At 37.6% G+C, this 26,579-nt stretch overlaps 2 protein-coding genes across 4 annotated transcripts; one reads left to right on the forward strand and one right to left on the reverse strand.

Moving 5' to 3' along the window:
• Window positions 1-229: 229 nt before the first annotated feature.
• LOC145782107 (uncharacterized) lies at window positions 230-6,102 on the forward strand. 2 transcript variants are annotated; one of them, XR_014290814.1, is made up of 8 exons: window positions 230-997; window positions 1,500-1,634; window positions 2,044-2,103; window positions 3,113-3,205; window positions 4,029-4,139; window positions 4,226-4,306; window positions 4,796-4,970; window positions 5,335-6,102. XR_014290814.1 is itself a non-coding variant. In XM_082593854.1 (7 exons), the coding sequence occupies exons 1-6, from the start codon at window positions 854-856 to the stop codon at window positions 4,271-4,273; spliced, it is 591 nt and encodes a 196-aa protein (XP_082449980.1). In that variant the 5' UTR covers window positions 230-853; the 3' UTR covers window positions 4,274-4,306; window positions 4,796-6,023. The 2 variants fall into 2 exon arrangements, 1 of the variants encoding a protein (XP_082449980.1); XM_082593854.1 differs by having other exon boundaries at window positions 4,796-6,023.
• Window positions 6,103-13,267: 7,165 nt separating this feature from the next.
• On the reverse strand, window positions 13,268-26,349 carry LOC145782251 (uncharacterized). 2 transcript variants are annotated; one of them, XM_082594035.1, is made up of 14 exons: window positions 26,270-26,349; window positions 25,771-25,832; window positions 24,224-24,316; window positions 23,677-23,785; window positions 20,550-20,614; window positions 20,037-20,093; window positions 19,641-19,754; window positions 18,876-19,064; window positions 17,751-17,939; window positions 16,917-17,085; window positions 16,294-16,441; window positions 15,649-15,805; window positions 14,439-14,543; window positions 13,268-14,131 (listed from the first exon to the last, which is right to left on the reverse strand). In XM_082594035.1, the coding sequence occupies exons 3-14, from the start codon at window positions 24,267-24,269 to the stop codon at window positions 14,004-14,006; spliced, it is 1,476 nt and encodes a 491-aa protein (XP_082450161.1). In that variant the 5' UTR covers window positions 24,270-24,316; window positions 25,771-25,832; window positions 26,270-26,349; the 3' UTR covers window positions 13,268-14,003. The 2 variants fall into 2 exon arrangements, with proteins under 2 accessions (XP_082450161.1, XP_082450162.1); XM_082594036.1 differs by lacking the exon at window positions 26,270-26,349 and adding an exon at window positions 26,045-26,100.
• Window positions 26,350-26,579: the final 230 nt, after the last annotated feature.

A 26,579-nucleotide genomic window follows, 5' to 3' on the forward strand; every position in this document is an offset into this window, starting at 1 on the left:
CACAGATTTAAGAAGCAACATTTGTTATCGTTTCAACGTCTAGCAACGTTGAAACGATGTAAAAAAAAGGTAACTGTTGCTCGTGGAGAAAAAGAGGATAAGCCACTTGAAATTAAATTATGAAAGTTTTGGAAGGGCACTTAGAATTTCTATGCAGGATTGTATTGTATTTGTTGTAGTTTACTACTTATCGAAATGAATGGGGTTTTTGCGCCAGTTGCATGCTTTTGACTGTTATTGAAATTAGTTGTCAGAAGTAATACGTCATCAACCAGTGACGTGCACTGATTTTTAAACTTACAATTCTGTTGCATTCAGCATGTCTTGCAATTCGCGTTTTATGGCTTTTACATTTTCTATATGTCTGATATGTTGGCACGTATATTTACGCTGTGTGTTTCAATCAATCAATCAATCAATCAATCAATCAATCAATCAATCAATCAATTAATCAATCAATCAGTGGTTTATAATAAAAACAAGCTCTTTTAGCTTGATGGTGCATCTTCAAAAAAAATCTTTTGATTTGTCACAAGCGAAATCTTTGTATACCACAAAATAGAAATTTAGAAAACGATTTTCAACTAGGTTAGGTTGTTACACCTCAGTTGTCGATAAAAGCGTGTTCTTCTGAAAAAGTGTTGCCAGATATTTTTAAATTTCAAGCAGAAATGCTATTTTAAATTATTGGTCATAGTCACCCAAAGCCGATCTATTCAAAACCAGCCCCAAATTTGAAGTTATCAAATGTAATTTCAAAAGGCATTAGAAGTTATTGACCATTCAAATTGTAACTAAAACTATTTGTTTTTTGTTCAGGTAATATTTCTACTTTTTTAGAAAACTCTTCTTTATGTATTCGCAAATGTCCAGTATGGAACCACAAAGTGGTGTTCCCATGACGACCGTTCAGCTACCTTCTTCTGTGGTGCCACCAAGTGTTGAAAACCATCACACGAATGATATCAAAACAAAATCTGTCATACGGAAACTAGCGGTAAGTTTCATTTGATATAAACAGGGAGATTTTTGGGCAGAGTGTTCAAAATAAAATTCTTACTGAGAGACTTCATTTAGTTTGGAATTTTGCGCCGAAGCGAAATGTCATCACTAAAGAAAGGTTTTGGGATTTAAATAATATAATAGGGTTTAACTCTTTTATCGGCATGCAGCACTGCACGAAGGAACAAACTGGTGTCCATGTCATTCTTGTATGTTACATTGACAAAACATCAAATGCATGGTAGACTTAAAGCAGCATTGGAGAAAGTTATCTTGACCTGGTTTTCCATCATTTGCCCTAAAATTTGAACAATTTGTCTCATCCGAAAGAAGAAAATTTCTCTCAATGTCTTTTAAATTGTATCTGAAATAACAAATTAAACCGACCACTTATTGTTTATAGTTATCCCATAATAGGTCCTGTCCTGTAATTATCCGAGGTATAGCCAGCAAATTCTATTTCAAAACTTACATGCAGCCCATGATATCTATTCCAGATAAGTGAACTTGTACTTGGACTAGTGAGCATGATTTGTGGGGCGATACTGACCGGCCTGGTGTACTCCCTGCCACGTCGGGAAGGGATCTTTGGTTCTTTTGACTTTGGAGAGGGAATGTGGGGTGGGGTTTGGGTAAGTCTAACTCGAAACAATTTTTTCTTTTGATTAGAGGTCATGAGTTGTGTGCTAAATTGCTAAATGCTGGACTTAACTAATAAATTATTTTTATTTCAGGCCAAATTAGTCCATATAATTTTGGTTATTAATCTACTCGGCTGTGTCTTTGCACTGACACTATCTGCTGTGCGCAGCGCTAAGAGAAACGCATATCTGTGATGAATACAGCGATGCCATACAAAAACATATTATCATCATTATAATTAAACTATTATTAATCTAACGGCTACCTCATAATACTGAGAAGATGTTAAATGCAAATTTTAACTTCACCTTTTTCTTAGATAAAAATAGCTGGTCAAAATATTTTAACTGACACTCAGTTGTGACGTTGACACATAATTGTGACGTCGATTACTTTTAGGTCGTGGTGGCCGGCTCCATTGGTATTGCTGCAGGTGGAAGAAAATCTGGTTCTTGTTTGGTAAGTTTAGAAAATTTTTCTGCTTTTCATTGTCTTCGTTTTGCCCGAAGAAATTGATTCAGGTCTCGTTGGTTACGACGTAGTTACTACATTGGTATAGTCTTTCCGTTATTGCGATGTTTTGCTGAAATATTTAAGCTGATGTCTTTCGCTATGTTTTTACTCAGAGCCAGGCCCGGATTTAGGGGGGGGCAGAGGGGGCAGTTGCCCCGGGCCCCCCGACTTTTGAAGGGCCCCCTTATGTGGAAAAAAATGTGATTTTGTGTTATTTTATTCCTTTTGACCTTTAAAGTTTCTGCAAAATGCTGTGCAGTACTGGACTGATGCTACTGTAGACGTAGAGATGGTTTTACGCGCCGTAGGCGCAAAAAATTTTTTTGCACGGGGGCCCCCCGATCTAAAAGTGCCCCGGGCCCCCCATCAGCTAAATCCGGCCCTGCTCAGAGCTGTTTGATTATATTTTTCCTATGGTCATCGTCGCGGCCACGAGTGGTCAACTGGTCATCTGCTATTTTTTGCTTTTTGGAACTTAATTTTTAATAAGTTTTAACCGATTACTCTGTTATATTCTATTTGGTCGCTTGACATGTCACCTAGGTTTTGCTATTAGTCAAGTCTTCGTAGATATTTTCAAATTATTTATCCATGTAAACAATGAAAGACAAAAGTGTAAAATATGAATTTTATCTGATACATTGCTCAAGTTCTTTTGCAAAGTGGCAACGAAACAACTTGGTCTTTTCGTCAGTTGCCACTCTCCATTCAGTACAAACTAATGCGATGAAAAATCATCGAACTGTCGTTAACCTTTCAGAAAAATAACTTGAAAGTTTGTTTTTTGAATGCAGCAAAAATTTAGATTAATCTATTTGCATTCAGTTAAAGTAGTAGTCACAAATTTTATTGGATTGATATGTGAAAAGCTTCGCGGATTCCTCAATGCTGGTTGAAGGTGTTCGGAATGTCAAGCAAAGGTTTTCACTTAACTCGACATATTACTCCGTTTCAGATAAATAGCCACATGGGATTCGCCATTACCGCAGCTGTCTTTTCGTTTATTCAACTTGGAGTTGTCATTTTCACGGCGCTCTTTCAATTTACAGTAAGATTATTCTGCTGTTTAGTAAATTTGTAAACTTAGTAGTATTCGTCTTAGCCTGCTGATTTTAAATTACCTTCTTTGTCTTGATTTATACACAAACTCTTGATAAATAGTTTTAAAACTACTTAGTCCTATAGGCGTACTTTTAAAGCAACGTTTTTTACGAATTAACTCTCTTTGCAAAAGTACGCAAACGCATTTACTAGAGCAGTGGTTCTTAACCTTTTGCTTTGTCGGCACCACCTTGAAATTACTAATCAGTTCTCGCACCCCCTCCTAGGATTGACTGAAAGGTAATAGTCGCCGACAGTTCGAAATTTTTATTGAAACCTGGTAAAACAACTTTGCTTCTTAAGTCATATTATAACAAACCTTGATAATTCAGCATCCCCGCACCACCTAGGCACAGATCTCGCGCCCCTGCTGGTTAAGAACCCCGCAGCCTGCACCGCAGAGCAAAAGTAGGCTACACTAGAGTACGTATGCAAAATTTTCAAATGCGGTAACCCAATCATACATATGCAGTTGCACATGAAGACGTACATTGTAAGTCAGGTTTGAGTTTTCTAGGGTTGTGGAGGCCCCATGAAGTGAAATAATCGCAGAGCTCTGATCAAACCACGTGACCAGCTTGTTACATCGCACTGAGTTTTTACAATTCTCAAAATATTTATTCTTAAATCGGGAAAGCCTTTTCATCCTGTAAGCTTAATTCTGGCACTTCAATTGACAGAGTGATTCGAGTGAATGAATTTCCAGCCCAATTAACTGAGCTTATCAGAGCGGATTGTTGCTCAATCAAGTTTTCTTTTGTCTTTTCCAGAAAATTACAGGTTTCTTCTTCATTCTTCTCGCGCTGGTGTCGCTGGCGTCTTTCATCCTTCTCATTGTGAGTGCTGTCTTCTGCTGTCGCACGTCATCAACTTGCTGCCAGGTAAGAAAATTGTTACGGAAATCTTTTGCGTCAAACAAGATTTCGAGTAGCAGAAATGTACACAAGTTAATCCCATCTGTTTACAGACAAACTCGCTAGACTCCGGCACTCAGGTGGTCTACTACTCTACGTGACGGGAAATACCCAGCAACCCATCATCATGCAAGGTGAGATCGTTTGATCAACAAGATGCGAATTCTGTAATCAGGGTTGTTGAAAGTATAATTTAGGCCGGTACTAATCAAAGTCCTAGCCACCTAAGCAAGATACCTTCAATGAAACAAAAACGAAGAATCGAAAAAGTACCCGGTGTTTTGTCGTTTTTGGACCCGCTTGAAAGATCCTAGTTCAAAAGTACAGCCTGGACCTGGCAATACTTCTGTCCAGTGTTCAACTTCCCATCCTTGGGGTTGCAACATAGCATGGAAGACAAGAAAGCCAATGTTCTTGTCCAGGTAGTTGTCATTCAGGTCCTTATCACGACACAGATGAGTGTTCTCGATAAGCATTCAAACAATTCCTTGCGTTTGTTTGCAAATAGTGCTCCAATAGGCCTAGTACACGTCGTCGCAAAACTTTGAATGTTTGCTTGCTGTTGCAGCGGAGACCAAGCTTCATAAGCCAGGGCTAATTATTGTGAACCTCATGTTTTTCAGATCCACTTAAGAGCGGCCCAACGAGTTTAGACCCGGGCTGCCAGGCAGGGGCGACCAATACTCGTCAGCAAGAAGATCAAGCGTTCCAGACAAAAGCGCAGTTCGCCTCTTCACAACCCAATTCAGCGATGCATGCCCCTACTGCGTACGCACAATGATGTCAAGAGTTGCTACGGTGACGTTTCTTCAGTGCCATGCCTTTCAATCTTCGCATGCTTTATAGTTTATACAATTGCCAACACATTGTTCTGTAATAAACATCATGACGTCATGCAATCTCACTTAAACGTTTTCGTAGAATATTGTTTTTAACTCAAATGTATAAAGAACTGGGTAATGACGTGTGGGGCAGGGATGGGGAAAATAAAACCTGGTCGTATGAACGGTGCCTCCCCAGTAACTCACAAACTCATTTGTCGCAGCTCATAGATGATTCTTTAAAAGCATAGAGACATAGACGACTGATGATTGGCTGTCATTCATTACTACATGTGCGCTTTTCTCTGTTTTTGTTTTATATTTTGCTATTTGTTTTTTAGGTTTTGTGGCCGTGCTAACTACTGACATAGAGCCTACTACACGATTTTCCATTCAGGCACGTTCCATTCAGGCACGTTTTAAACCTTTCAAGGTTTTGCCACCTTTTCCCGTTCATTAGGCTAACGTGCTGGTAGGTCTATACCGATTTTTGTAGTTAGTATCTTTTTCGTCCCGGACGCGTTAATGACGAAAAATAAAATAATTGATTGATGATGGAAAAGGCTGATTTTTATCCCAGTAGGTGAACGCCTAATGCAGTAAAGACAACCAGTGGTGGTTGTTCAACTCTAGCGTTTCAACGACACCTAGTGAACTTCATTCTGTTAACCTGATTGACCGATTCTGCTTCTGTGGTTCAAAGCCTCTACACTTCTAGAAGAATGCGATTTTTAGATAGGCGTTCTCAGTCCAAAGATTTTTACAATATTATAAATCTATTATAGCAAGTAGAAATTGGGAAAAATGTAACATGTTAACATTTCTACAGCCTTGCTTAATTACATGATCTATTTCAGTCGTTCACTGTTCATATTTTTATCATTCATAAATTTTTATATTTTGTAAAATGTCATTTGACGTTTGACTGCTTCTCATGTACATTGTAATAAAACACATCGCAAGCACAAAACTACAAGTTTCGCAAAACCCATGAAAATCCACTTGTTTCTTGCGTGGGACTTCAAATTTTTTTCAAAGAAAAGAAGAAGATTGAATTGATGTGTCTGATGTTTTAACAAAAGTCTCTTCAACCCTACGCGGAGAATCAGAGCAAACACGTTCAAGACATGCAATGGTTCCGCAGAAAACGCCAAGAAAAGCAAAACTGGGATTTTATCGAAAATGACTCAGAACCTCTTCGGTTTCGCATCGCTTCTGAATTTTTTTTTATAAAATTAAAAATAACGTCACGGAGGCAGTGGCGCCGGCAGGGGGGGGGGGGGGGCAGGCGGGGCAGCTGCCTCCTCAATGTTTTTAATTTTTTCTTTTTAATTCTTCATCTTTTTAATTTTTTTTTTTATTAATACATAAGCTTATTAATATTATTTTTTTAATATTTGGATCTCAACCTCAAGTAAGTCAACTCAAGTTGCAAGTAAGTCAACTCAAAGCAGTTTTGAGTTGTTCGATTCTTAAGTTGTAAAGGAGACTCAATTTCTCCAATATTTATCATTTATGTTTCTTCTTTAATCTCAGCAGAGTATAAAACTTGTAAAAGTTTTTCATCCACACGACGTCATGAATGAAATTATATCTCAAATCGGCGTAATGACGTGACATCATCTGAACATTTTACCGAATAATAGATTAACAAATTCGATCGTCAAAAGTGGTTTGGTGGTGGTAAATATAACGTAATGAAAAAAATGTGATAAAGTTGGAAGACATGACGTCATGTATTTTCAATACAAATTGAAGTTGAAAATTTATTCTTTTGTTCATAGTCGTAATCCACCTTCAAAGCGGTACTACAAAGAACAATTTTCGATAAGGGGGGCATCAAGAATAAGTCGACATGACTTTTAACCCTTAGAAGGTTGGGCTCCTGGAGTCTTGCTCAGTTTGGGGGGGGGGGGCTGTCGATTCTTCTTATGCTTTAGGAGTGATATCTCTTTTATTTTGGCACGGTTTCAAAATTTGGGATTCACTTTGTAAAATTATTCACGCTGAGCATATTCGAAAATTAAAACTATGTGAATTTTAGAACTGCTCATATATGTTGAAATGTTGAGGTCACTTATGAGTGTAATTTGTAGCGTGAGTTTACACATTATTTTTTGGTAGAGTAATGAAGAACATGCATTGTAATGTTGTGATTAATTTTTTTTACATTATTTTACATACAGCCAATGCCCTTTACGCTGTGAAACAGTTAGGATTAACGAGACATGGGCCAAATTAATTACTTTCATCCAGCTGGTGGGAAAATGTTTCACAATAGAATATGAAATATTTCAGAGGATGTGCTGAGAAATGCCTTATATCTTTCAATCTATAACCTTTAGGGTTGAATGTAGAAACTAAACTTAAGCTGTCCTTAGCCATAAGAACTACTTAAGTACTAATCATGTCTTAACACTTTGCTCCTCAAAGGGAGGCCAGATTTGGCCCCCCCCTCATATTTCCTTTAATTATTTGAAGCACAGTAACGCCATGCACTTGGTTTTTCTTGACTTTTCCTAAAATTGCCAGGCGGATCTGATGATATTAAATTTGATGCTAAAAGTTGTGTAGTTTTCTTGTAAATTCAAGATTTTGGTGAATTTTTGCTATTTCTAGCTAACTTCCAGCAAAGCGTGAAATGGATTACATTGCGATGACAAGCCATAAGCTCATAATTGCTTCGTGCATCGATATGCGCGAGCAGAGAGAAGCATCCTCTTGCTTTCTTTTGTTTGGTTTGACCTCAATAATACAAAGCGCGTTATTTCTTATGCTACAAAGAAAAGCCAGTGATCGCAAAGCTGTTAATTAGAAACAATAATAGCAAGCTTTTTTGCGTTATCAGCTCTACAAAGAAGAATAGCAATCCACGATCAAAATAGTAGGCTATGGAGGCCACAAACTATTCAAAACAGTTGTTTCAAGCAGATAATATTCATTGACGAATAAAAAACGTTACAATAAGAAATCTTTTCTTGGATAAAGACACGAAAACCTGGTTTCGAAATAAACGTTCTATGGAAATGCTCTCATTGACAAAACTTGCAATTGAGGAAATGTATCACTGCAAATGCTTTTGGGAGAAGCCGGAGAAATAGCGTTTTTGCAAACAGTAATTGTGAGATACACTCAAAATTATGAGATAGGCTCCATTTGCACGTAGCAGCTAACTCGATGGCGTCCCTTCACTGCTTTATGTCGCCTACTTGTTGTTATGTCCTGTATTTTTGTTTCACAGTGCACTGTGTTTTGTTCCAAAAAGCGCAAAATAAAGATGATAATGCCTCATCTACATTACAAAATATTTTGTAATGTAGGCCTACAAACAAAATGTACAATGTACACAATGTACATTACAAAATATTTTGTACTGTAGACGAGGCATAAATTTAGGCGTCACATAAGACAAACAACAAATCAGCTTTCTTCATCATTGATTCAACATCTGAATACGTTGCGCCAATGTATAAGAGGCCGGCTATTGTGAAGACCCGCCATTTATAAACGATCCGATTATACCAAAAGTGGGACAAACTAGTGGATCAAAGAATGAATAAATAATGCTGAGAAAACTAAATCTAAGTGACGAACAATACCGATGTCTTCATTTATCTTGGAAAAATGCTGCCTAAACTTATCAACAAAAAATACAGTAAATAACGGCAAGGATCCCGAAAGCAGAATTTGCTCGACTTTGGCATGAATTTAGTCAGACATCTAATAATTCCACACATACAATAACGGGCTCTCAACTGCTGTAAGATACATAATAATCAACCTGGTTCTGGGCGATTTGTGTAACAGTTTAGGGAAAGACACTATTTGAAATGATGCACCACACAAAAGATTTTCAATGAAGACTGAGTCTAAAAACCGATGTGGATAGTGCTGCACAATAACTTCAAGTTTAGGACAGAAGAGGCACAAAATATCACGATAAAAATAAAGACCTTGTGGGAAATTTTCGAGAATCATAACACGATGCAAATACCATAAACGCTTAGTTTGCATGCTGCTCTAAGCTGGCCGGCAACCACAAAGGTAGACAATAGCCTACAGGCAGTTTATAATTCGATAACAGCGCAATAAACATTATAAATACGTAAACCGACAAATTTCTTTTACAAACGTTTTACGTCTAATAGTAAATTTTCCCCCAACAATTTTTTGTGAAGCACTTGCAAACCACGGTTTTGTAAAATAATTCATCATTATTATTTTTTACTTCTCGGATATTGTAAAACGTCATCAGCAAAATCACAAAAAAAATTTCATTACTTCAATGTAGTAGGCCTAAGAATTTTTTATAGAATTGTAGCCACGTTGTTTCAACAAAGAAGCCATTTTTTAGCAATGTAAAGTTATAGAAAATAATTTGCAATCATGCAAATGGTTGGAAAGAATCTAGGAAGTCTTCTCACAATCTGGCACAAAATGATTATGTTTATTGTATCTCAGTAAAATGTTTTACGACAAACTTTGAAGCTTCGTTATAATCATTTTTATCTTTGAAGTCAAACGTTATTTTTTTTTTGGCCAGAAACATAATCACTGCCTTGCTGACGTTGTCGCTTTTACGCGTATTTTTAGTGCTTCAAACAATAAGGACCCAGTCAGCAATCCAGTCCTTTTACATTGATTCAACATTTGTAAACGTTAAATTTATGTAGATTTGCTGACTGTGGGTTATTTCACATTTCCTTTGTTTACGCATGTTCCTCAATTCGCTGTTGCATTATTTCGACGCTGGCGGACTAAAAATGTATTTTCAAATTGATTGACACAATCTTCAATAAAAAGTGAGCTTCGAACTTAGCTTTGTTGATGTAAATGCTGTATTTTTTGTGGATGTAATTTATGAGTCATGTTTATAAACACTCGTAAGCGAAATGACTTATGATGTGGCCTGCATGATATTTGTGATGCGACTTGACACAAATCCACAATTTCAAAAGCACCTAATTTGAACTTAGAAATTTCAGATTATTTCAACAACTTGTTCAATTGTCTTCTCTCTACTAAAAATATTCATACTACAAACTCAATTGTAGACCTAAAATACACAAACGAAGATGTAAACAGCTATTCAAGCAGGCTAAGGTGTTACTTATGAGAAATTTGGTTCCATAAAACTAGAAGCTAGCCATGAGTTTCGGAATGCATTAGTTTAGGACAAAAATGTAAGACAACAAACGCAGTTTTGTTTTTTTCAAATTCGTGTAACAATATTACTCTGATTGTATCTATTTTAGAATCAGTGAGTACTGAGTAGCTTACAATAAGATTTGCTCGCAAGTCGTAAATTCTAATCAATGCAATGATTCGGCACACCGCACACACACTTCGTGCGTTCGATCGAGCTCTTTGTTATTTAGAAGTTTGCATGAAATCGGATTAGCACGGTTAATTAAAGGCGGCAAGTTAAATCAAAATTGTCGTTTTTAGGTACCTTTGCAAAAATTGAAATATCAAGTTTAACATATAAAATTTTAAAATAATGAGTTTTCAAACTTATGGACAAATGATTTGCTTTCACACCAGTGCAACTTCTGTTGAAATAGCATCAGCGGATAACTCGTAACAGCTGATTGAATTTGATCCAAAAATGGCCCCCCCTTGAGCAGTTAACTTCCAAAAAAACGTTGAAAAGCAAAGGGTTAAAACTGTATGCAGAAACTAAACTTTTGACTAAACAATACTTAAGTTCTTATCAAAATGTTCAAAAGTTAAGACTGCTACTGACCAGTCTTAAGTTGTAATTATTTCTGGCAATGCCTAAAGTTATGGTACACGTTAGGCTGATACGAGGTGATGGGGGGGTTGCTTTTATACTGGTAGAGTTGCTCCGTTCGCTTTTGGTTGATTTTCTTTGGAATTTTTATGGTTTTGAGAAAACGAGGGAATCCTTTCCTTTTATGTCAAATTGACACTGATTAGCTGGTGTGAAATAATCACTCATGGTGCTACTGAGTACTGTTTGGTGAGTGCTTGTAAAGTTTTCAACAAAAATAAACAACAATAAAAAACTGGTATCAGGGAATTGAAGTGGTTTATTATCATCGTTACCTTTAGAGGTTACAATGATGGTTCAGCAAAGTTGACCACATTTAATAATGAGGCATGTAAATTCACTGCAGGGGGTAACTACAATTTGCAAAAATGCACAAGTATTGTAGACTTCAGTTATGTAAATAAAAGAAGAAAATACTTCACCGCAGTAAATTTTAGCGCGCTAATCAAATTGGGGGGGGCCTCGAAAGCGCGTAAATCAAAGTGTGGGGGGCCCTGAGCAACTGCCCAATTTGCCCATTCTTATATCCACCACTGCAAACGGCTGTCGCTCCCAGTGACCAGTATGTAATTTGCAGTACTATGTCAAAACTGGATCGTTTTATACATTATTTTTAATTCTTGTTATTAGAAAGGGTTATTACAGCATACAAATGACCAGAATTAGAAGTTTCGTATGCGCAGGTGCTGCTTTGCAAGTCTAGTGTCGGTGATGTATCAGCGACGACGTAAGAAATTCTTGCGCAATGCGTCACGTACGTAGACTTAAGTCACTGACTGAAAACTTAAACAGAACTTAACTAAGAAGAGATTAAGAATACTTTCTGCAACAGGAAATCGACCAGGACTTAAACAATGCTTAGCTAAGTTCTTCTTAGCGTTAAGCAGTTCTTTAGTTAAGTTTAGTTTCTACATTCAACCCTTATTCGCTCAAAATTTCAGCTCAATAGAGATGAATAAAAGTTAGGAAAAGTCAAGAAATCTCGTAGTCGCAGCCTCAGTGGTTTTAGAGATACAACTGTTGATACAAAAATTGAACTGACAGCCCCCCCCCCCCCCCCCAACCTTCAAAGGGTTTGCATTGAATCAACAGATCTATGCCTTAAGGTTTACGTCAGCTCCGGAGATCAGTAAAATATAAGGTTGTCATCTTCGGTGCAACAAGACCATTGATTGATTGGTTTAGTGAGGATTCTTAGTCCCATTGCTTTCATTTTGAGTGATCATATTGATTTTCAATTTATTGCTACAAGACGTTACGTAATGAAAAAAATATATAACTAAGGTTGGAAGACATTACGTCATGTATTTTCAATTCAAAATGAAGTTTAAAATTTATTCTTTTGTTCATAGCCGTAATCCTCCTTCAAAGCGGTATTACAAAGAACAATTTTCGATAAGGGGGGCATCAAGAATATGTCGACATGACTTTTAAGGTTTACGTCAGCTCCTGAGATCAGTGAAATATAAGGTTCGCATTGTCGTGATTGTAAGCCGCGGGAAATTTTTTCTCTAAAAAACAGATTCCCGGGAAGCTAAACATTTTTTCCAGCCCTGGTAGAAAACAAGAGAAATTAAATAATATACCACTGTCTTGCACCAGTGGCGTAGCCAAGGGAGGGGGATCGGGGGTTTCAACCTTTCAAATTGAATTTACGGATGTTAATACATTGTTTACAAGAAAAGCTTTAGCCTATGATGTAATTTCTCGTCAAACTGTGCAAGGATGCAAGCCATCTGCAACTGCTGAGATCGCTTGTTCGATCTAGATTAACATCTAAACAGCTATTCGTTAAACAAAACTTGAATATATCAGAAATAGCCTAAAGTAACTTCATTGTCTCAAAGCTTTTTGTTTGACACTCATCAAGATGTATGACCTCTATGACGTTACGTTTTCTAAACTTTGGGTTGACTTCAGAGCATAAAAGTTAGTGACTTACCGGAATAAGATCGTTTTTTGAATCAACCAAGGAGAAAATTGATAAATAATAAAACTGTAATAATCGCGCAAAAAAAAGCAATCAACCTATGTCTCTAAAACAAAGTTTGCCTAATTTTAAACGAAACTACATTAAAAGAGCGAGTTTTGCCAATACCAAACATTCAAATATCTCAGTCTGGAATTAGCAACAAGAAAACATAGAGACTTAGCTTTATTTCCGAAAAATGCCGAAGAAAACATGATCTTATCCTTTTGCTATGCCACCGGACAGCACCATTTTACAGAAATATTCATACCCACAATTTTGTTGAAAATGCTCTCAGAATGCACCAAACTGAAAGTAATTTTTCAAAATTTTCTGGGGGAGGCCCCCCAGACCCCCCGCCGCTAAGTGTCGCCTTCGGCGAACACGCCATCGGGCTTCGCCCGCCGGCTGTCAACACCCCCCTTTTCAAAATTTTTGACTACGCTACTGTCTTGCACTGTCAATATTTTGCCTCCCCATTGTTGAAGGTCTGGCGGCGCCACTGCACGGAAGATGTTATGGCTTGTTTATTAGAAGTAGTTGATCAAGCAGCACGACTTGTGACGAAACAAAACCACCGTGTTGCGCAACAAACATTACAAATTGGCAATTTCTGTATAACCTCTCCGGAATATCAACACGATTTTACCACTTACATGAAGTCAGAGCACGGACTTCAACGTGTTGCAAACGATACAATGCTATAGATTAAGTATCGTTTTTAGCAGCTTGATCGTTACTTATTTCACAAGTGTACATAGATTCAACTGTTTCAAAAGCTTGTGATAAATCACCGGTTCGCTATTACCACAGCGAACCTGCAGCGTTAGGCTAGAACATCGTTCTATCCACATTTGTGAAACAAGAAGCCATGCAACCTTGGACGTGATTGTGACGTCATGCAACCAAGCCGAGGACACCAGTTTGACATCGAAGGAGGGCAGGTGGCTGTGTCTCGGCAAGACATCGATTAAACTTACTTCCTCAACCCATTTTATCTAAGTTCTCAACCACCAGGGCTTAATTCGATAGCAGTCTATCGCAAAATGACGTTTTAAGCTGCAAGCCCATCAAACACAAAAAGCACAGAATTAAAAAAATAAATAGTGTACAAATGAATATGGTGCAACGTTTGACAACTCATTGACATCTCACAAACACACAATTGTACTCAAATTGTCCTGAGCAAGAATGAAGGTTATTACATGGCTATGAAGTCATAATAAAATCGAAATGTCCTCATCTTTTCACCGCTTGCGCCCAGACGCGAGTGAAGATCTTAAGTTATTGGTAAGGAGGTTTGGGTCATCATGAATAGAACCCAGTACGTGGTTGCAAGTTATTACCCCAGGGCCACATGTGAAATCAGACAGAACTGAAAATAAAACATTTGGCAAAATTGTAACAAATGTAAACTAGAAAATCGAGATAAAATTATTGAATCTCTACAATAGTCTGCTACTTTTGGAAGGCGCCAGTCAGTACACGTCAGTTGTCGATATATTTTTGTTTGTCTGCTGAGCTACGTATTTAATTTATGCTGGTGTCCGGTTGCACTACATTACGCCACATTGGCACTACACATTATGATAAAATACACAGATTATGGTAATTAGGCTACAATTTGCAAACCAAAAACATAATATTCAATCAGCTAAAATAAATTGACTTTGGACACTCACATCGTAGATTAGCCAAGTAGGTAGACGTAAAAGGAATAGCGGCAGTGACTGTGTAGAGATCCGCATTGATGAGGTTTCGAACAACAACCATCTGTTCAGCTAAACCTAACAAGAACAAAGCTTGAGGGCTCGGCGCATCGGGATTTACAAATCAGAGCGTACGGGAAGATATTGACAGGACTGCTATGAAAAATGAAGACCACACTAAAACCAGGTGGGAAATTTAACGGGTGTCCACCAACTATTGGTCCCAAAATAAAGTCCCTATCTCTAGCACCCACTGAACCACTTAAAAAAAGCACTGGCCGAGCAGTGAAATCTGCACCCATGGTTCTTATAAATTTGTGCAACAAAGAATATTTCTAAAAGTTGTAGCACGGCCTACTAAACCACGGCCAAATATGTTGCTATTTGGGAAAATTTCTAAGAGTCTGAATTGTTACAATCATAGCCATGATAAACCTGTCATTTTTCCACTTACAGAAGTATGTAAAACAAGCAAAATTTGCATCTAGACATATTTTTGGCTTGTTTTGCCAGAGATTAAATATGTATGTTAAGCACAATTTATGCAATAATAATGTAAATATGTAAGACTTTCCAACTGCATCCTGGATGTAGACTCATCATACAGTCGTTAGGTTTTTTTGTAAAGCAGGAACTTTCGCCAATAGCGATATTTTTTACTTGCAAAACTAAACTTGGCGAAAAACAAACGAATTAAAATTTAAATTGACACATCAAATGAACAGTTTACAGCATAGAATCCACAAAATATCCTTGATATTTTAAATGAAACATGCAATTACACCAAACGATACTACCACCAGGGTGCAGTTGAAAAGTCTTAAATATTAAATTATTATTGTGTAAACTGTGCTTAACTGCTCAACGTCCATACTTAATCTCCGGTTAAAAAAGCCAAACATATGTGTTGGTGCAAATATTGCTTATTTTACTTACTTCTGGTAATGGGAAGATGACAGGTTTATCATAGCTATGATTGTAACAATTCAGACTCTTAGAAATTTTCTCAAATAGCAACATATTTGGCCGTGTTCTAGTAGGTCGTGGTTGTAGCCTACTGGTTACGTTGCTGACTACGTCTCACACGAGATGCCAATGTTGAGATTGCATGGAAATGGCGCGACGCTGCTAAATAACCAAAAAACGCGAATATAAAATAGGTGTAGAAAGATATTAGCACCACCTGTTGTGTTAAATCCTGAAACTTCTGGCACGACTAAGACAATGACGTTGGGTGAGGTTGGGCGTTCCCCCATGGCAGCAGTGAAGTGATAATTATTCGCACAGGTCACCACGCTCGGAAAGTCAAAGGGGTTACAAGCATAAGGAATAAAATTTAACTGGAAAAATAAAAACAAGGAAACATGATGTGACAAACAAAGAGAGGTTCAATTGTGATAGTCGCTGCCGTTTACATGACCAAACAAAAGGAAAAATGTAAACTTCATTTCCGTTGTTCAGAATCAAAAGTGTAATTAAGGTCTGTAAAATATATTTAAAAAAGCATGCGCGTCGTCAAATATTTGCAGGATGACTCAGTGATTTAAGAAAATAATTCGGTATTAAATACAGCCGATTACATGGAGCTTACATAAGTTGCCGAACAAGTTAAAAAACACAAAGATTAGTATTCGTCAAATTTCAAGACAAGCAGCTCAACAGAAAGTAACAATAAGAATAGGCACAGTAGGCTTATTTTGACCAAAAAGTTGATAAAACGTCCAAGTCCCATCAAAAACTGAAGACAATAGTGAATAACGCCACAAAATTCCAACTCATCACTGTAATGTTATTTCGGTTTGAGGTTGCTGACATTTTTGTAACTCACTAATTGGCGAAGATCCAGTAGAGCTGTGTCCTCAAACCTCTGGACAGGGAACAGATTAAGCAAGTCAGATTCGCGGCAGGTACCAACGTGAAGCTGCAAGGCCAGACGGGTATGGGCGATTGTAACCCTATCCCATTCACTGTTGAATCTAATGTGAACAAAAGATGACATCAAATTCGAAAAACATCGAAATAATCTATGTCGCTGCATAGCCGAGTGGCGAGACCCCTTTGCATCGTTTGTTCGAAAGCGCTCGGGTTCGACACCGCTCAAGAGCATGCGGCTGTGTCTTTGGCAGTTTGGCACAATACTTAATGACATTCTGGTGGACACGAAAATTGGCTTCCTTGCCTTCTCGTCCATTTTATTAATTTATAGTTATCAAATTTGCAATTGTATCCACTTATCTATTGAATTATTTTTTTGTACGTTTTTGTTTTATATACGTTTTGTTTTTTGCATCCAAACAAAATAAATGACAATCCATCCTTTCCTTGTTCAAATCTAAGGCAACCTGAAACATTTCAATTGAGTAGCATATGATATGCATAGGTGTGGTCTGTTCACGTTTTTTCAAGAAAAGAAAATTTCAAACAAAATCTTTGCTAAGACGCTGAGTTTACCCAATGACGAAGTCCTGTTGACGAAAGAAGTTGGGGAAGTTTTCTCGTGACCTCACGGGGCCGGGTAAAAACGGGGGAAACTGCCCCTCAATCGGCAATCGAGCCAGACAATCATCCAAGAGATAAGTACTGTCAAGGATTATAAGGATGTCCAAGTCGGGATCCTGCGCTGCAAAACAATGACGAATGAACATTGCTTTGTGTGAAAAACAATTTCTCTGTTCTATGAGTCACTAACATTCTGGGGGCGGTCATTCGCATTCGAGGAGGGAGGGGGGGTAATGCAAATATAGATAAGACTAATTTATTTTATTCATCAGTAGCATCATGGCAAGGTTGGCTGTTTTATGTTGATTTAAATCGCTATGAAAGAATTGAACAGGTGACCTATGAGATACAGCGCAAGCAGTTGATTGGAATTGGGGTCGTTCAATCTAATAAGAGTGCAGCGCCCATGTGTGAATGGCTTTTTGGTACAACAATCGAGTGCAAAGTCACGCTATAGGCTATAGCCTACGGTAAGTCAGTGACCATCCAACGGAGTCATGCAACAATGAACCTCGTAAAAGCCGGGTGAGAGCGGACTGACGTTTCGTGGGACATAGAAATGCGTATCTTCAGACTGAATCATGTGCAACACAAATTTTTGTAGATTTAATTGGAATGCAACAGCAAAAAAAAAAACGATTTAGAAAAATGATAGCCAGCACAATTTAGAAATTAGAAAAGAAAATTAGAAAAAAAACATTACTTAGAATCTAAAATTTAAATTTAGAAAAATGGTACCAAAAAAATTGCCAAACTGTAAGCTTTCCAATATTAAAACTTTTATACCTTGTCCGCAGGTTGGAAGAGTGGTCCCGGAGAACAACCATGTTCCGCCTAGCAAGCAGATATTGTAGGAATTGCCTTCCAATGTATATCCTGGGTTGCAGAGATACTCAACAAATGCGTTGGCTTCAAAGTCGGTGGTCTGATTGTCGGTGAAGTAGCCGTTCTCAATATGTTCAGGTGGGCTGCAACCTAAAGGATGAAAGACTAATCATTATAAAACAACTTGGAGTCATTTGAAGCAAATCATTTAACGAAAAGGCTCACAGTTTATTTTAATGATGAAGCATTTGTTTTAGTCATCACGTGCAAACCAGCATTGTGTGAGATGGTTAGCTTTTCTAACTTTGGATTAGGCAAGCCTTGTAGGTTCTGCTTCAGATAGATCTGGGTTCGATTCCAGGCCTGGCCATACCAAAAACTTTAAAAAAAGCAGTGATAGTTTTTTGTGTGTTGTTCTTTTTGCTTAGGCCTATGAAGCAGCAATTCAGGCAGCATCCCCAACTATTGCAACTGGTGCGCTTGTGTGCGGACCAATGAGAATAAATAGGCGTAATAACGTGGAGATGTGTTAAAATTCAAAAGGGTATGAAAAGTAGCGTTGACAGCTGGGTGTTCTAGGGAACACTTTTAGACCCGGGTCTTGGATGATTTTAGAAGCCGGTAACTATCCCACGGGGTTTGGAACTTGAAGAAATGAGCTCGTATTTGCTGGATAGGCCTATCTTGCGTTTTTCTTAAGTGTGTCTTCTTCTTCTTCTTCTTCGTTTGAACCTTCTTCGCCACTCCAAGGGTCGAGGGGCTCTGCCTTTTACCACCCTTGGGCAGTGGCAGCGACGCGGTCTAGATGTTTGGGCAGGTGTCGAGCAGCCATTCAATTGATTTGTCATCCAGTTCACGCAGACCACGCACACCATTTGGCGCATGGTAGATGGCGCAATTACAAATGGTGTGGTATACGGTTTGTTCCTCCTTGCCACTTTCACAAATCGCGGATGGAGCCATCCCCCATGTCTTGATTTGGGGTCTTAGGAGTTTACTGGTAGTTGGTACCGGGCCTAAATTATCCTCTCAACGGCCCTGGGCGTGAATAAAGCAACTAATCATCATTAACCTTCTAGCACGGACCTATTGAACAAACTGGCAAAGTAGTTCCAGCCAAACTCCAAAACCCTCCCGGAAGGCAAACATTGAAAGGAAATCCAAGCAGGGTGAAACCATCAAAACATTGGTACTCTGCGGCGGTGTAGATGTCGAAGCGTGAACTTTGGTTGTTGCTATAGTAACCATTGTCAATGGCGTGGGGCGGCGGACAACCTAAACACAATTGTTTTGCATAAACCTTACCAAAATTTCACTTGCACAAAATTTTGTAAGTTTTTTGCTGTGTAAGTAAAGTCGAAAAACATACACAAAACACGAGATCGACACCAGACAGGCCTCAGTGAAGGTTTCAATAACACTATGCAACAAAATTTAACAAAATTTAAGTTTATTTATTTATTTTTATTGTTTCTGGATGATTTCGAGAAGTAGATTCCAAATCTGTAATTAGTTTTTTCTATCATCGATCGTTGTCAGCAGGCTACGCCTAATGTCAAAAAGTGACTTGAACAAAAATAGTGTTACATAGTGTAATCTTTAGAAGAATAAATGCAGCTGACCAGTTTAAAAAGATACACAGTTAATTTCCTGGTATGTTCTTGAATGAATTCCAGGTATTTCCAAGATTTTTTTTAAGTACGGTACTAAAGAAATAGCTGTACCCAATGTCCAATATGTTTTCTATGCTTTAGTTTAGCTCTTGTTTGTTTGAAAATGAGCTGGTGACCTCAACACACTTGTTAAATTGAGTAAACTTGAAAACTAAAAAGTATTATATCGTCCACAAACCTGGTTCACACAGTTGTCCTGCTGTGCCAAATGGACAGTTGCATCGAAACCCATCCTTCAGATCAGTACATTCCGCACCATTATAACACGGGTTGGGATAGCATTCGTCTATTTCTAAGCAAACGTAAAAATATTTAGGCCTGAAATGTTTGCACAAATACAATTTAATTGTAAAATCATCAAAGCACGCACAATCGAAAGTCAAGCACGGTGAAACACCGATCTCTTCCAATCTATTGTTTATTTTGTCATATTTGGAGATTTTAATCACAGCTATAGGCTATATATGAAAGAGAAGAAAAGTAGGAAGATTAGAATCAAATTAGCTCCAAATGCTAAGTAGCCTACTTGGCGACACTCTATCATTGCATAATAATTAAATCCCGATCGACTTACCATTGCAACTAGGTGGATTTGCAATGCCAGGGGGGCACTTGTCTCGTAACTTAATAACTACAAAAAAAAAAAAATTGATAAATTGAATAAAAGCAAAGAAATCACCCAGTAAAACATTGAAATTCTACCTATAGGCTAGAACATGGTTAATTCCATTAGCTGGACTTCATTAAACCAGTCGGTTGCATTGCCGAGTGGTGAAAGCCTTGAAACGGTAATCGAAAGAACACCGGTTCGACACCGCTTAAGAGTGTGCGGCTGTGTCTTTGCCAGGACACTTAAAGGCATGCCTGAAGGTGGACACGAAGATTGGCTTCCTTGCCTTCCTGTCCATTTAATTTAAATCTTTAACCACCGGGCGTAAGCCTGGATACGACAAACAAAATCAGTGAGCCATGTTTTTTAGCAGATGTATATACTTCATAGGTAACAAACACAATGACTGATAAATCGTTGCAGACAATACTTGTGCTGCAAAACAAGAACAAATCGTTTGCCGAGGCAATGCCTTACCATTATACACAGCTTGAAAGCAACGATTTCCGTTCCAACAACACCCAAATCGTGTGCAAGAATTTCTGAACAAGAAAGAACAGGTATGACTAGGGCTATTTTTATTTTGACCTAAAAAAAATTGTTTTGACTTTATTTTTAGCAAATTTTGACTTTATTTTGACCTAACGAAATTGCTTATTTGTAGAGGGCACAGTTCTTCCTTGAATTGACACCAGTTACCCAAATATAATATTTAGTCGATTTCAGGCCCAAACGTAATATTTTGTCGAAAAGTCAAGGTGTTTTATGGATTATAAAAAGTGCGTCGTGCTTTTCGGCGATAGGGAAATCTCGACAAATCTGTCTAACTTTTGCTGAAAACGATTGTTTGCTTAGGAATTTTTGTATTACAGAATGTCAGTAGGTAAATCCAAACTGTTAATCTTCGAAAAGACCACGTATGTGAAGAGGAAGTGTTTTATAAAAATTATTTAAATACGTAACAATGGATAAACAAGGGACAATTTGCGATAAAAGTTAATGCTGATCTAAGTGGGCATTGTGACATACAGTATTTCCAGCTTTTATGGGTTGATATGGTTTAATTGTTTTGCAGTTCCTGATTTACAATGCTTCCACGAGGATTATGACAAAAATTACTGAAGAAACATAAAAAATTTGTTAAAAGCCGTAATTCGACAAATTTTGACTTTATTGAAAATTTTAACTTTATTGTCAATTTTGACTTTATTTTGACATAAACTTCTTAGAAACAGTCTCCTAGGTGCAGAAAACAACTTTATTCTTAGATTCGTGGATAAACGAGGTCCTTAAACTTTTTTGACTTTATTGACTTTTGCGGGCCCTAGTTATGACTCAAGGATCAAGGATAAATAAATGCAAACATAGTGGTAGAGATTATCTTGCAAGTGACAACGAAGGAAATTTGGACAAAAAAAGTTTTCATGATTTAAGAACCAAAATATTCTGCTTTTGTTGTCTAAACATGCCCTACACTTATTGCCATAGCTCAACAGCTTTCCGGTGAAATGTCAGATCTTCGATTTTTAGCTTTCTTATCAAGGTTTCAATGTCCATGCAGTTGCTATTGGCAATCTTCCCAGCAAGGTAAGCACATTTCACACTTTCAAAATAAGAACTGTTACTGGTCACATTCAAAGAAAATTTATAAAAATAGTAAAGAAGTTGTTCGACAACTAAAGAAACATCTGAACTATAAAGATGGCTATAAACCGGAGTGGAAGTGGGGTTCAAAATAAACTTCGAGTTTTTAAGAGAACAAGAGACGGGCTGAGTCCAGAGTTTAGTTCAAAGATAACAAAATATGCATAAAAAAAAAGATGAAAAATACTAGATACGCTGTTGATACTTTTCTTTGGTCACATGTCTAAAAGAAAAAAAATACCGTAACAGTGTAATTATTGAAAAGTGCAGTTCTTGATAGGCCTACATTTCTTCGCTTTACATTTCTGTGATTATACAGGGTGGCCCCGCAAAGTGTGGACTAAACTTTATATAAAGTTTAAATGTATTTTCCGGCTACTAAGTTATTTTTATTTATTACAGATTTATAGTGTTATAGCCCAGTGGACTGATGAGAAATTATTTACGGTTCGAGTCACATGGATCAGCTAAAATGATTGGATTTGGATTAAATCTAAAAATTCAGTGCCTGTTGAACCTCGAACTTCATTAAAGAGGCAAAAACCAGCTTCGGTAGTAGTGTAGGCAGGGGATACGTCCACAGGTCTCAAAACCACTTGGATTTTCATCGAGGCTGGTGTCAAATTCAACCACCATGTTTATCTGACGATGGTAAAGGATGGAGTTGTTTCTTGGCTGGGAAAAGTCAGTAGAAATGAAGAAATTTCACCTCAAGAGGATGGAGCAATCTCTCAGTCTCACACAGCCAGATTGGTCCAGGACTGGTGTAAAAACAATTTCAAGTCGTTTTGGCTTAAGTAGGTATATCAGGCCCGGATTTAGGGGGGGCAGAGGGGCAGTTTCCCCAGGCCCCCCGACTTTTGAAGGGCCCCCTATGTGGAAAAAAATGTGATTTTGTATTATTTTTTTCCTTTTGGCCTTTAAAGTTTTTGCAAAATGCTGTGCAGTACTTGTCTGATGCTACTGTAGACGTAGAGATGGTTTTTCGCGCCGTAGGCTTGAAAATTTTTTTTGCACGGGGCCCCCCCCGATCTAAAAGTGCCCCGGGCCCCCCATCAGCTAAATCCGGCCCTGAGGTATATGGACTCCATCTTTCGGTAGCCACTTTAACGTGAAGAAATTCTGCCACAGTCACTGAAACCTCTAACCAATCAGCCAATCATAAGCTACGTTTTCCGTGACGTAAAAAGTGCAAAAAGCAGATGATACAAAGCAAATCAAGTGAAGGATTCTCGGTCAGCTGCTTAGCTTTAGAGTTAGGGCTAGAAAGTAGTCATTTCCACGACGTGGGTTCAATTCCCACACCTACCAATGCTGTTTTTTCTTCTGTAATTACCAAATAAAGTTCAAAACAAGCATTAACTCTCTGGATGAGTGCTAGAAGGGTCACAATTGGACGGTAGCCTCTTATAACATGTTCTGATTGGTTGGCGGTGTCATTGCAGTCAAGGGGGTCTGGCAGATTTTTGTGTGTTAAATTCCTCCATGTTCTCCTGATTTAAATTCAATGGACTTTTGAATATGGTTTATCTTGGAGCAGAAGTCCTTCGCTGTATCCCACTCAAGTGTTGAGGTTCTGAAGCAAAAAGTGACCAAATCTTGGGCAGCATTGACGCTGAAACTGTGCGTGCCACGTGTGATCAGGTGATTCATCGTCTCCGCCAGTTTAGCAAGGAGAAAGGTGGACACGTCGATTAATTCGTGGATGTTATAAAAGACAATATATTTCTCTTTTATTTTAAATCAAATATAGTTATTACTATCTGAAGCCTTTACAAATTGTTTCATATACGAGTTGTTTTTATTGGCCTTCATATAACTGAAAAAACCTAACCTTTTATTTGTCAATACTTTGCTGTGCCACCATGTCCGTTTTTTTGATACCGTTCTTGATACAAGCCCAAAAGTTATTGCTCTCGCGTAAGTGAAAACTTGCTGTAATATGCTGAAGCCTACACACCTATTTAATCCAAGAATAGATCCACAGCTCCTTGTACTTCTGGATGCAGAACATCTTCTTACAATTGAAGACCCCGGGTACTTTGGCTCACCGCCAACAGTTAGGTAATCTAAACATATGCAACGTTTATGATGTCACAAATATAAACTGACTGCCAATAAGCTACCACCATTACATGTTTTTGCAAGCCAAGATTTTTCAATTCTGCTTTGGATAAAAGGACTAAGAAGGCAATAAAAGCAACAAAAGATAATCTATGCAAAGGAAACGATAAAACCGCTAAAAATGTGAAATATATTATTAAGTAGCCTATTAGCTTCGTGAAAAAGATGCACATCAAACTTCATGCGTATGCCACTCACTTTAATTAATATATCACAATCAAGGAATTCACACAAGAAGACTCAGAAAACGGTAGAAGAGACAAACCGTTGTTGTTGGTAACCTAAACGTTTAATTATAGGTTATTCTGATAACTCGCATATCTGCTCACAACTTTGCAATAAAACAAATTGACTTGGGTTTACTGTACACTTAAACAACTAACTTTTTGTGTCATGTTTGATTCCAGGAAATAAGTTGAAAGCTGACATGTTTCCTGGACTTGCTGATGGACGAAAGGTAATCTGAAGAACTCTTCCTAAATGCAGTAGATTGAATTTCGTTTTTAGCAGCATGATCGTTGCTTACTTCACTATGCAGATCTGTTTTAACCTGATGCTGCGAGTTCGCTGCGGTAACAGCGAATTGCACTAGGTTTCGGAACACAGTTCCCTAGTCATGTGCCATGACAAATGGTGTTGAAGTCAGTGAGTTGTAGTTTTATGCGGCTCTTTTGTTTGGCTTGAGGCTGCTGTCTTGAATGCTGTCTGTTGAGTTTCTGTGTTGTTAGAGGTTACTGCTGCAAAATTTTGTTGAATCAGTTGAGTGATAGATTAGGTGACGTAGTTCTTTCCTTTCGGTACGATTGTTGATCTTTGGACTCTGTCTACTCATGAAAATGGTCTCTTACAGAAACTCAACAGACAGCATTCAAGACAGCAGCTTCAAGCCAAACAAAAGAGCCGCATAAAACAATGACTCACTGACTTCAACAACATTTGTCATAGCACATGACTAAGGAACTGTGTTTCGAAACCTGCTGCAATTTGCTGTTATTACCACAGCGAACTCGCAGCATCAGGCTAAAACAGGTCGTTAATGTCTACATTGTGAAGTCTTCCTAAATGATTTAAATTGTTTTATCTTATAAGCAGCAATACTCTATGTTTTAGCGAAACCTGACACTGCTAAACTGATTAAGTTACACCAAAAGTTGATGTGTTAGGTCTTTTTAAATGTAGCCTAGTGATTCCCTAGTATCTACAGTGATTCCCAATCGGGAAGAGTTCCTCCCCAGTGAGGAATTTTATCGTTTTTGGGAAGGAATTTTTGCTGTGGAAGCGTTTTTTTTTTTTTCAAGCTAACATTGGCTTTATCAATTATTACCACTTTATTTAATTGGGGAAGTTTTGAAACTTATTTTGTCCTACATATATCGATTTACATATTATGACAGTCGAGAATTTTTAGTCATATGAATGAGAAGGGAATGTTTGTATCTTGACTTAAACAAAAGCATCAATATCTTGCTTCATGCAGTATGCCCACGGTGAGAGTTACATTTGTGTTTTAAGGGTCGTAGCCTACAAACACTCTCTACTTTCAGTTAGTCTACATGGCTGAACTAGGGGAAGCATTAATTCTAATTTCAACTTTAGCTCTGATTTTAGGATAGGGTACGTTAGTATATTTTTAAACCCCTAGTGAAACAAAATTGAAGTTTCCATAGGCTATATAAAGCCCTCTTTACCTCAAGAATAACTTTTTAACTAAGACAAAAAAGGTAAGTTGATATGTTTTTCACATTTACAGTAGAATGATAATTCAGGTAAAGAAAGTTACTAATTTGTTAGCTTTACTTTGATATTGTTCTCAACTAACACACACCCATAGCAGCCTAGGTTTTGGCGATACGCGGGCAATTGATGTAGAAAAAGTTATAAAAGAAAGTAATATTTTGCTAAAACAGATAAATAATAAAATTGAAGTTACTTTTTTGGTAGCATTGACTAGTTTCACCCCTTCCTCTTGCAGATCCATCCCAGCAGCATCCCCTAAATGTACATGACGGTAAACGAATGCTTACAAATCAAGTATCAACAAACCGACTAGCCTACAATTAAATCTAGCCGTTTTAATTACAATGAGTATTGAAAGAGAACTGTATTTAGATAAGGTTAATTTCTTAGTGCAGGCATAGCCAACTTGTTAGGCCTATTGTTTAAAATGCTAATCAAGTGTCTCATAAATTAAAAAGATTTTCCACCTTATTCAGTATCTATAATAATTTCTACTCCAAGTCAAAACGTCTTGCTTAAATCATTCTTTATTACAAAATACATGGAAAATCAGCAGAGCCCTATTGGCATATGCATTTCGCTCTAACTTTAGAGCATCTTTAGTGCCTAAAAAGCAAACATAAGAAAGCAAAACCTAAAAACTGTCACTAAATAAATAAATAAATGAATCTGCAGTAGCCTAAGATACTGACCAAGACTAACTGCCAAAACTAACTGGTAGAATACTGCGTAAATATTAACTGGCTGCGTAAAATATTTATAGGCAAATTTAAACTATATTTAAACTAAACTACACGAACCTAACTACTATGACAAAATAATGATGACAATGCGCAAAAACAAACCAAGGTTGATGAGAGTCGAATGGCTAAAGCAATACGTACAAAATGTAACTGTGTGAAGATAGCATGTCAAAATAAAACTAAGTGACAGAACATAGCAAAATCAATGGGTCCATGACCTAAGTGTTAAGTGCAAATCAATAAGATAGCGCAGCGATAA

This window comes from Aplidium turbinatum, chromosome 13 (genome assembly GCF_918807975.1).
Source record: "Aplidium turbinatum chromosome 13, kaAplTurb1.1, whole genome shotgun sequence".
NCBI classification, from domain to species: domain Eukaryota; kingdom Metazoa; phylum Chordata; class Ascidiacea; order Aplousobranchia; family Polyclinidae; genus Aplidium; species Aplidium turbinatum.

What these genes read in the sequence shown, in the direction of transcription:
- LOC145782107 (XM_082593854.1), top strand. Translation starts at nt 854, where the DNA reads ATGTATTCGCAAATGTCCAGTATGGAACCACAAAGTGGTGTTCCCATG. An exon ending in CTGTCATACGGAAACTAGCG is followed by an intron (nt 998 to 1,499) that starts GTAAGTTTCATT and finishes TATCTATTCCAG; the next exon opens with ATAAGTGAACTTGTACTTGG. An exon ending in CGTCATCAACTTGCTGCCAG is followed by an intron (nt 4,140 to 4,225) that starts GTAAGAAAATTG and finishes ATCTGTTTACAG; the next exon opens with ACAAACTCGCTAGACTCCGG.
- LOC145782251 (XM_082594035.1), bottom strand. Translation starts at nt 24,269, where the DNA reads ATGTCAGCTTTCAACTTATTTCCTGGAATCAAACATGACACAAAAA. An exon ending in CTTTCAAGCTGTGTATAATG is followed by an intron (nt 20,094 to 20,549) that starts GTAAGGCATTGC and finishes TTTTTTTTGTAG; the next exon opens with TTATTAAGTTACGAGACAAG. An exon ending in CTACTTGGCTAATCTACGAT is followed by an intron (nt 14,132 to 14,438) that starts GTGAGTGTCCAA and finishes TTTTATTTTCAG; the next exon opens with TTCTGTCTGATTTCACATGT.